Raw genomic sequence first — 11,501 nt, 5'->3', positions numbered from 1 at the left:
CTGCATTGTTCTGGTTAATGGGGCAGGTAAGAAAGGGAGGGAGGCTGGTTCTCAAGTTTTCTCTCCATTACCCAAGGCCTTCAGTTTGGTCTCAATAATTTCATTGTTCCCAATGACAAATGTTTTCCTGCCACGCCTTTCATTTTATCTCATTTATTCTTCTGCAAAGATACCTGCAACCATCCTAGGGCTTCCCTCTTCCAACCCACCCTCTCCCCAGGTTATTCTTCCTAAATAACGGTTTTGATTATGCTACTCTTCTTAAAAACATTCATTGGTTCTCCATTGACCACTAGATTTTCTCCAAGTTCTTTGTCCTGGCATTCAGGGCTTTCCACAATCTGACCTCAACCTACCTTTCTATTTGTGTTTTCATTCTTTCCTTTTGGGCAGGAGACTAACATGTATGAACCTTGCCTCCTTTGTGCCTGTATTTTTCCTTCCTTCCCCTCCTTCCACAGTCACTTTATATACAATGGACTCATCCTAAGTGCATGGTGTTTATTTATAAATCTTTCCACCCCACAAAAACATGTATAATATATATTGAATGTCTACCCTGTGGTCCACACCATGTAATATGTGGTAGGGAAGTGTTTGAGTTAAACAATTTAGCATACAGAATTAAATAGTAGTCACTTCTTTCACTCCCTCAGAAAGTTATGAAAGCTATGTTTTATTTGTTCGTTTGAAGTAAGTTATCACAAAAACAATTCAAAAGATTTCACTTTCTACCTATTAAATCAGGGTGGAGTAAAATAATTCAAAAGCCCAATTTCGCAAGATAATAGAGAAATAGGAACCAGCATCTACTCACTGGAGGGAATTGTGGATACAGCTTGGGAGGGCAATTTGAGAATACGTTTTAAAAACCTTAAAAGTGTTTATGGCTTTGACCCTGTAATTCTACTTCAAAACCCGTAATTTCACTTGTAAGTATTTATTCTATGGGAATCATCAAGAAACGTGCACACATATTCTTCTAGAAAGACATTTAAACAGAAATCCACATACCTAATAACAAGGAATGAATTAGATAAATAATTTGTTAAGTGCTAAGTAGCCATTAAAAACCATGTTTTAGGGAAAAACATGAACAACATGGCAAAATGCTCCGAATATATCAGTAAATAAAAAGCATGTTCCAAAACATACTAATAGGCATAGTATGAGCCCAATGTTATAAAATTATCTGTGCATAGAAAAGAGATTAAAAGGATACATATCACAACATTAATGTGATTCTTTTTTAGGATTACCATTTTCTATTTTCTCCTTTATATAATCTTTGCATTTTTCACAAGAATATGAATCACTTTTAGAGTCATTGATGAAAAAACTCGGCTTTATGCAATCCCTATGGAAAAAATTATATTAGACTTAAAGTCCTTGTCTCAAACTTGAAGTTGTCAGCCAGTCAGCAATATTCATGAAACTTCCTGTACTAAGTGCTGTAAAGATTTAAAAAGGCAACAAAAGACATAAGTACTGCCTTTCTGTGATTTACAAGCGAATGATGACATAGAAGGCACTACAAAGTGACTTCTAAAGAAATAAATATTTAAATAGCAAATATTTAGTTCTGAAAACCAGATCAAAATTATTTTTAATTGGTTTTACCTTTCTCTAGTACATATAGCCATTGCCTTACACATAATATTCATCCAACCAATGTTTTTTTATTTTTTTATTTTTATTGGGGAATATTGGGGAACAGTGTGTTTCTCCAGGGCCCATCAGCTCCAAGTCGTTGTCCTTCAATCTAGTTGTGGAGGGCGCAACTCAGCTCTAAGTCCAGTTGCCGTTTTCAATCTTTAATTGTAGGGGACGCAACTCACCATCTCATGTGGGAATTGAACCAGCAACCCTGTTGTTGAGAGCTCGTGCTCTAACCAGCTGAGCCATCAGGCCACCCCCAACCAGTGTTTGTTGAATGAATAAATAAGTGAACGGGCAGTTGAATGGCAAACAACTGAGGCTTTGGAGGTCACTGGAGCTGTGTTGACCTGGTCTAGAAAATCTCCATGACCAGATGAGGACGGGCTTCTGAGACTGATGTTTTTGTAGTCATTATATAACTTCATTGGTTATAAAGGCTCACCATTTATACCTCCCAACCTACCTCAGCTCTTTTTTTTTAGTTAAAATTTATTGGAGTGACAATTGTTAGTAAAGTTACATAGATTTCAGGTGTACAATTCTGCAATACATCATCTATACATCACATTGTGCTATCTCAGCTCTTAAAGAGTTTTGTATCTAAGAAATATCAAGGGAAAATTGCTTCAAACATACAGTACTGGAATCAAAATCGTCACCATTTATTGAATGTTTCATGCGTGCCAGGCACTATGAAAAGCACTTTACATGCGTGATGTTATTTAATCCTCACGATAACCCTTTGAAGTAGGGTTATTATCTTCGCTGTGGATAAGAAACTGAAACACAATTAAATGATTTGTCCAGTGTCATGTGAATAGCAGGGAGTGGAGCCGAACTGTAAAGCCAGTTCTGGTTGACTCCAAAAGCTGTGGGATTAGTCACTATGCTACAAACTTCCTTCTTGGAACCAGGACACAAATTTTCACTGGTGATTCACATGCTAGACTAACACAACTTTTTTTTTTTTCATTTTCTTTTCCTTGGTATTCATTTTAGCTATTCTGGTGAGTGTATAGTGCCATCTTATGATAGCACCTCACTTAATAAGGTTTCTGGCCATTTGGATATTCTCTTCCTTTGCTTGTTCAAATCCTTGCTAATTTTTCCATTAAGTTGATTGCTTTCTCCCCCCTTGACTTGAGTAGTTCTGAATCTGTTCTGGCAACAGACTTGGTTTTGTGTTGCAAATGTCTTCTATCCTGTGGCTTGGTTTTTCACTGTCTTGACTTTCTCTTTGCCTTCTTTCTTTCGATAATCTTTTTCTTGGGGAAAAGTTTAGTTAGACATTCAGAGGCAAACACTGTCATGAACCTCTGTGTCTCCATCATTGACTTCAACAAGTTGTCACCCATGGCCAGTCTTGTTTCAATCCTCACCTTCTTCTCTTTCTCTCTCTACCTAATAGATTATTTTGAAATAAATCTTAAGCACCATTATATTCCATCCATAAATATCTCAGTATGTGTCACTAATAGATAAGAAAATACACAACCACAATTCTATTGTCACACCTAGAATATCCTGGTAATCAATGCTTCCATAGTTTGTGAAATATTCAGTAAGTGTTTACATTTCTCCAATGTCTCAAATTTTATTTTTACATTTTGGTAGTTTGAGCCAGGATTCAGATAAAATCCATACCATGCAACTGTTTGATAGAGCGCTTAAGATTCTCCTATTTATAGGTTTCCTCCCCCTATTTCTTTTTTCTTCCTGACCATTTATTTAAGAAACCAACTCATCTGTTCAGTCAACTTTCCAATAGTCTGGATGTTAGTTATCACATCACTGGGTGTGATTGAAAATGCTTCTCTGGTCTTGTATTTTCTGCAAATTGTTTGGTCTAAAGGCTTGATTAGATGCAGGTTCAAATTTTTTTTTTTTGTCAAGAATACTTCCTAGGTGGTATTGTATTCTCTCAGGCAGTATGCAATTCTTGGTTGTTTCCTTCTTTGTGATGTGAGCAGACACGGAAGACCACTGCTCGGATCCATTGTTTCACTAGGGGCAGGACCTCGGATTATAAACCATACATTTTAATTAATCTTTGGTACTCTGTGACTTCATTGGATCCTGCTTCTTTTCCCTAAAGGTTTGGGATGACTTGAAATTCACAAACTGAATGGAAATAGAGAAGTTTTTCTTTCAGTTTATTTTTTTGATCCTGCCTGGATACCCAAGTCAGTAAACTGAAGGGGGATATGTTATGCTTCTCTGAGAGGCACATCGATTACAGGGCTTGGGACTGGTGAGGGAAAAATAGTATGGACTCTAGGTCTTCAAGGAAATGAGAATGGTGTTGGTACAGGTTTTCAAAAGCATTCTACATCCAAAATGTATTAGCTCCTGTGAAAGGACCAACTTTGCTCAAGTACCATCTTGGAATAAATGATGGGTTTAAAGAGGTCTCTCCAAGTTCCTAATACTTAATGAGGAAATCAAAGCAACCTCCTGAAATCCAGTGGAAACACCCTGCCACTGACTAGGTAAAAAGTCCAGGGGGTTATATAGCTTACAGGTTACTGCCTCTGTCTGGGCATGTAAATTGTGGCTTGCTGTTTTACACAGCAGCCTTTACTGTTAGGTCAGATAAATCAGAGAAGATTGCCACTGAGTAAGAATTTGGGTCTTGGTGATTCAACATTCAACCTTTCAAATATCGATCATCTGTCAGATCCACAGACAGAAGGATGAGACCAAGCTGTTCTAGAGAAGGAGGTAAAAAGCCCTCTGAATACCGAGAAGATAAAAAGAACAGGAGGTGACTGACAGGGTTTGGTTTTGGCACTCAGAAATCACTTTTGTGTGCTAGACACATGCTTCATTTTTGCAGCAGTTAAACAGCAGAATAAAAGGTGTGAGCTTTACAGAGTTCTATTTAGAAAAATGCTAAAAAGAGGCAAAGTCTTTTCCGTTGTACGTGTTTGTTTAGATTTCTACTTTTATTAATGATCTCAAAAGAAACTAAACAGCATTCAAAGACAATTTTAAATTTTAAATGATTAAATTAAATCAGGAATGAGGACCAAAGAAAATACTAAAAAATCTAGTGGGTCAAATTAAATTACAGTTTTAACATAACAGAATGTTCCCCCAAATAAAAAAAATTCTCTAGGGTCACAGAAATAATCCAACTTAACCAAATGCTACAGGAATTAAAGTCCTACAAAGGTAGGAACAAAGTCTGTGCTGTTTACTGCTGTGTCCCAAGCATCTAACATAATGCCTGGAACACAGTAGGTGTTCAACAAAAACATACTGAAAGAATGAATAAATTAAAGCTCTAAAATTAAAACCAAAAGGTTCCAGTTGTGAGATTAAAAACCAATGGAAAGAACAATGGTAAGTTGAGTCTTGCCCAGCTGTCATTTGAAAAATCCTGTCAAAGCTGCTTAATAAAAGTGTGGGGTTGATACACCCCATGTCTAGAAAGTTGTAAAACAACTGGAGAAGGTCCAGAGCCAAATCTGACTTGCTCCAGATTATAGAGAATGACAGCCAGACCTACTGTTTGCATTCCTGTCTCTGCCTTTTGGTGAGTAGTTTCCGTTCCAACAAGATCTTCTAATTTTTAATTTACTCTGATACTTATATGTCTAATGATTTAATATCACATCATACTAGTCTGGCCTTCAGGGTACTGTTGACATGCATTTTCCTGATTGTCCTTTACATACATTATACACAAACCAGCCAGGAATCATTCTTCTTGACATGAGCCTCTCAGGTGAGAACTGTAGTTTCCCTTCTCTCCAGAAACTGCCTTCTTCACAGACTCCATTTACAAACAGCTCCCAGGCAGCCTCCCCATTACCTACATCTTCAGTAAGCTTGTCCAGACACGGAGTGCATCATTAGGCCCGGTCTTCCAGTCATTCCATTGCTTGCAAAGCAATTATTTATAGGCGTTTGGTCTTTTGTCTGACATCTGTTTGATGCTGGAGCTCCAGCCTTTGTCTCAATGAATCACTTGTCAGCAAAGGTTGTGGCATTCTAGGCTGGATTTCACACCTACAGGAAGGGTTGCCTGTGATGTGAGTGATCTCAGCCTTTTTTGAATCGACCAGCTCCCCCACCTCACCATACCCCATGAGGAAACAGGGAACTGAGACCAGGGAACATGATGCTTATTCAAGATTTATTTTCGTTTGTCAGAGTGTACCCTGTCCCCATGCGTGTGAGCCAGGCTCTCCTCTCCAGGGACAACGTTGTAAACTCACCTCCATGGTTGGAATGTTGCTGCTAGGAAAAACTAGGCTGAAATGTCTGTGTAGAATATTTTGAGAACATTAGAATAAGTGGGAGAGATTTGTGAACAAAAAAGGAATTCATTATTTTTTGGTAGTTTGCAGATCGTTTTTTAAAGTGCAATCTGATGGCTGTTCCCAAGTTGGTCCATAGTTACAGAAATATCTACTAGAGCATTGTGTGTGTGTGGGGGGGGCGGGGGCGGAGGGGTAGGGCAGGGCAGGGGGAGTCAGACTGGGTCATAAACCAGGCTAAGTCAAGCAAGGCACTAATGGAGAAGTCCCTTTCCTTACTCTCCAAACAGGGTACTGGTGACCTTACCACATATACCGTGTTTCCCCGAAAATAAGACTTAGCTCGTCAATCAGCTCTAATGCGTCTTTTGGAGCAAAATTTAATATAAGACCTGGTCTTATTTTACTATAAGACTGGGTATAATATTATATAGTATAGTACAGTACAGTACAATATAATACCTGGTCTTATATTAATTTTTGCTCCAAAAGACGCATTAGAGCTGACTGTCCAGCTAGGTCTTATTTTCGGGGAAACAGGGTATATGGTGCGTGAGTGAAGTTGCTTTAAATCACAAAGCCTGAACTATTTCCTTTAAAAGTGATAATTCATATTCAGGGTCCCATGGAAACTCCCACAAGAACTTGAGCAGAGCAGGAACAGTGGGCACAAGCTAAGCCTGACAACACGGTAGCTGACCTTTCTAACCAGCACCCAGGGAATAGAGCTTGCCTCAGGGAGCAGAGATGGAGCCAGATGAGGATAGAGAAAATCTGTTTTGTAAAGAAAGGAAGATAAGGCGTATGTTGAAGAGATTCTTCTTGGTGCCTTTTAAATTCTTTGCATTGGTTTCACAGAGTCACTTTATGAAGAGTTTGTCATAAACAGATGAACCCCCCAGGATGAAGTCAGAATTTACAGCTCCAATGAAACAGTAGGTGCAAAGAAAGTTTTTCATCTAGCTTTTAATTCAAAGAGAATGGGAAAGGGGAGGGAGGACTGATGTCCCAACTGAGGCTTCTGGGTCTTACAAAGTTCCTTTTCATGTTCCTAAATCAGTGCAAGGGAGGGTGGAGTAGGGTGCCAAAATGGGGGCTCATCAGTCACTTCATGCATCTGAGTTGGAAAACCTTTACCCCTGAGATGCAAATCATTTAATCATGCTGACTCAGTGGAGACCAAAAGTTGTGAACCTTTGGGAGCCAGGAATTCCCAACATGATGTGTTAATGTATTTCACAGCATGAACTTCAGATCTCCAAGACCCAGGCTAGGGGATAGAGAAGGCAGGGAATCCCTATTCTCCTTAAGTTTCTGCATAACAAAGACAGATCCTCCCTTCCAAACTCAATGAAAATGCCGTATCCCAAAGGGCAACTCCCACTTCCCTGCCCCCCTCCACATACCTTTTCCTTTCTGTTTGCACCATTAGGTCAGAAGGTTAATGAAAATGCACTCCAAAATTATAAAGACGATGAAGCCAGGCACGAATATTAGATTTCCACTAGAGTTGGAATATTCCATCTGGACATTAAGAAAATCCCAATGGCTTCAAAATCTTACAGTTCTGTCCATGTTTGCTTGGATAGGTCTGAGATGCTTAGGAACTTGGTAATTGCTAATCGCCTACCTTGGAAACAAAACTAGGAATGCAGGTTGGATCCCAGCTTAGAAGTGAAGTGTTGCAAGCTTTCTGTGTAGTCAAATAATGCTTCAGGATAATGCTGCACTGGGGACCAGACAAGAGTTGGGATTTAGATTTTCGTTTTCTATTATGTACTGCATTTCTTTTTTCACCTTTTTCTTTCTCTGCCTCTTCTGTTCCTCTATTTCTTTTTCACTCTCTTTGTCTTTTGTAGAATACTCTCCTCATTAAGAATGGACTGTAAATATGTAGTATTTTCTCTTGAATCACTTAAAAATATTTACTTATTTCCTAAGGGCATCAATCACCATTGAAGGAAACAGTTCATTGCACCAAACAGCCACTGTGAGAAAGTTGCTTTGACAGCAAATATTATAAAATGATGCTTTGATTGAAGGATGACACTTTACATTAACATCTTGACTCCACTCACTCTTTCTAAAGGAATGGCTCCAGTGAAAGTGAATGATTGCTGAAGACAAACCAACTGGAAAAGACACTTGCTTTTTTCTTTTTTGTCTTTTAAGGTTTTCACAATGGCTTCAAAGGAAATGTGAATTAATCATTTGTTTTGACCAAAGAACAGCAAAACTTATTTTGAAGACTTAAGCAGGCACCACAAACGTAAACAGAAATCTGGGACTCCCAAATGCTAGAGCTGAAAGGAGTCAGTCTGAAAACATCAATTCTACTCAGCGTTTATTTTCATTTGAAGATAGTGGAAATCATATATAAATCACGGACAATACGAGTTCTTGCCTGGCAATTGTCCACATGAATCTGTTAACCTTTAAGTATAGATACAGTATTTTTTAATAGAAAGACAGGGCAATATGGCAGTTAATTAACAACTGATGCTGTAAACTACAGTAGATACAAAGTTTTGTCATATAAATTAATTGCCATTACAAAAAGGCAACTGCTTTAGCTAAGAAGATACAAAAACGGGTAACTTCCATAAATATAACAAGAAGCTAAGTGAAGAAATACATAACAGACTGTTTTTCCTATATAATATTTGAATATGCAAACTAAGACACCTGTGGCACTTTACATGAAAGTAGGAACACGACACACACACACACACACACACACACACACACGCACACCACCACCCACCCACAACACGCCCGTCCAAGCCCCTTCCCCTCCCCCTCCCCCATGTGGATTTCCGAACATGGCAAATTCTAGGGTTACAAGGACAGGATGTCGCACAAGGAAGCAGCAAGACAGCGAGCTCCGAACTGCTAGACAAAGAAGGAGCCTTATTGACAGTTGCAAAGCATTAGGCGTCAGACAGAAACTTGTCAAAAACAGCTGTTGTTGGGTACTGATTGATAATGTTTTCATTCTGACGGCTGAGACACTGCAGACAGTCATGGGTCTGAGAAGAAGCCCATCACTGGCACACACATGAACACACACACAGACAACGCGAAGTCATTAAACAGATGGCTTAGGAGCACTCAGCCACAGTATCTCAAAAAGACAACATTCTACATTTAATGAACTTGCAGAGAAAGCGATGCCTAATCATCATTTATTTTTCATAGAAGATGAGCACAACAGGACAAAATAAAAGGAGGAATTGTATAACTGGTCATCGGAATAAAAATTTGTGCTGCTCACAGATTACACGGTGTAAAAATATTCAAAGACGATGTAGACAAAATTGAATATGAATCTTTTTTGATCCATTCACTTAAAAAAAAGCTTAAAGAAGTGTTCGATGTTTCAAAGGTAATGATTTCAATTAAAATCCACCTACGAGATTAAACCGCAAAAGCTAGAGTGAAATGACATATCTTCTGGAGAATGACAAGGTATTACATTTCCCTGTAATGCAGTGTGAGTCTGGTATTTGAGAATCAGTCTACGCTACCTAAAAATTACAAACATGTTTTTATTGCTCAGGTGAAGGGCGCAGTTTTCTATCAGTTGGCCAGTTAGTATTTTAAGTGGTCAAAAATCTACAAAATGTGCCAAAGAGTATTTCAACCATAAACCTCAATATCCATAGATTATTCCTGACTTAGAAAAGGTCAAAGGTGCCAAACTTTTGTAAAACTGTACATTTATCTCTATGTAATTTTAGCATTTAAAGTAAATGAAAAAAAATTCATTCCAAAGACTGAATCCGGGCCCTAAAATTATTTATTTGCTGTAGCCCCAGAATGTTTTTAAGGGCACATTAAAACCCCTGAAAATAGGGGTTTATAATAGAAATACTGATAGACCTTTCATTACTGTATGGAGACTGTAACAGACTCCATTAAACTAATGTTAGCACTTAATGAATGAATATACAGATGATTCTGCCTTAGTTATCTTTGTCAAATCCATGCCAGCTTAAACCCTCGCCAGTATAAACTAAACTTCATTTGGCAGTTTTTAAAAATTTTATCCATTATTTAAAAAATTGTCTTGTCTATTTTAATCAGACACTGAAGATTTTTAGAAAAAGATACCTGTATTATGTTGCAGTTTGTCTCTATGCAGGATAATCTTCCCATTAAAAAAACACTTGAGAACCTGATGAAATAGTAATCAGTGATGCAAGCATTGTGCCTAATTTTCCTCTAACTCTTTTCAAAAACAAAAAAAATCTTTGCTCTTAAAAGAGGGGATGGAGGGAGATTTTAGATGTAATGAAGGAGACATTTGCATCTTGTCTTTAAGTTCTTCAAAGGTAATTTTACTTGGCAGGATATTCCTTTCTGATAAGGTAATTAACTGAAGTTTCTGGTGTTCATTTTTCTCTCATAATCTATAAGGCCAATATACAAAAAAAACAAAAAACAACAACAAAAAAACCCCAAAACAAACAACTAAAAAAATTAAATAGAACAAACTGAAACCAAAAAGAGATCTTGAAAATGATACACATATTCTGGAACGCCCCGGTCACACAACACTCCACCCCAAACCCAGGGCAAACAAGTCAGGGTTCTGAGTCTCCCTGAGTCCTTCGTCAGGGATGTGGTTTCTGTGAGCCATGAATTCCATCCATTTTAGCACAGAGTACAGAAGAGACACTTAGAACAACAGAAGGAAGAGCCATGCGGTGAAGATAATTAGTGGTAAACAGAGAATAAATTCTCTCTCAGTAGTGTGGACTTGGCGTTAATGCTGATGATCATTCACCTGATTTACAGAATATTCACTTTTACAGAGAGATGAGAGTCTGAGATATCGAGAGGAAAACAGATACTGAAGCCATTATCATCTTGATACCAAAATAAAATTAAAATGAGAAAATAATGTGATAGGTTCAAGGCCTTTTGGGAACCCATTTTTCTTTGCCAGATTTCACATTCTTACAGCTTCATGGTCCTTCTCTTCTAACAAATTTATCAGCTGAGAGAAGCTGTCTTTCAGTGCATCCACGTCATCCAGTGAGCAGGGCTGCAGAATCCAGCGTTTTCCACGTGCAAGTGGTTCAAGTTCAAAATATTTTTTGACCTTAAGGGGGACAGAGAGGATAAATCTGTTATTAATTTATCAGAACTTTTCTTATGTCAAAATTTTGGGAGTGATGAAGTAGGGGGATTTCAAGGAACACTTACAGGAACTGTGACACGCCGAGGACTTCCTATCCACAGCTGTGCTTATAATGTGGGTTATAAGCTGTGACATATGGGCATCCAGAATGAGACACCCCAAGATGTGCCTCAGTGGTATGCAGATTACTTTGAGCTAAAGGCAATTTTAGCTTCAGGCTCAAGAGAAACTTCTGCCTTTCCCTCCTCCTCTCCCTCCTCCCCACCTTCAGCTGGAAGAATTTGAATTAGAGGTCTTGCCCACAAGAGATTATCAGAGATAACTTCTTTGGACCTATTTATATATAGGGCAGGGAAAACCTCTAGTTACTAAACCCTTGCTTTTCTTATCCTGCAATGACCTTTGGAAGCCCCAAGGCACCTTACCTCATC

The 11,501-nt window shown here is 38.3% G+C and overlaps 1 protein-coding gene across 4 annotated transcripts in view; it reads right to left on the bottom strand.

The window, feature by feature from the left end:
- Positions 1-8,251: 8,251 nt before the first annotated feature.
- The window catches only part of ARL15 (ARF like GTPase 15), a 381,079-nt gene continuing 377,829 nt past the window's right edge, over positions 8,252-11,501 (bottom strand). For 3 of the 4 annotated variants that reach the window (XM_019756149.2, XM_019756151.2, XM_019756150.2), the window contains one exon: positions 8,252-11,031. In XM_019756149.2, the coding sequence (XP_019611708.1) occupies positions 10,879-11,031 (153 nt within the window). In that variant the 3' untranslated portion in view covers positions 8,252-10,878. The remainder of the gene's footprint in view (positions 11,032-11,501) is intronic. The other variant, XM_074328946.1, reaches the window with a different exon arrangement.

The sequence above is a fragment of the Rhinolophus sinicus genome, linkage group LG03 (genome assembly GCF_036562045.2).
Source record: "Rhinolophus sinicus isolate RSC01 linkage group LG03, ASM3656204v1, whole genome shotgun sequence".
Taxonomy (NCBI): Eukaryota; Metazoa; Chordata; class Mammalia; order Chiroptera; family Rhinolophidae; genus Rhinolophus; species Rhinolophus sinicus.
Note: the sequence above shows the minus strand (reverse complement) of the source record. Positions and strands in the feature narration are given on the sequence as shown.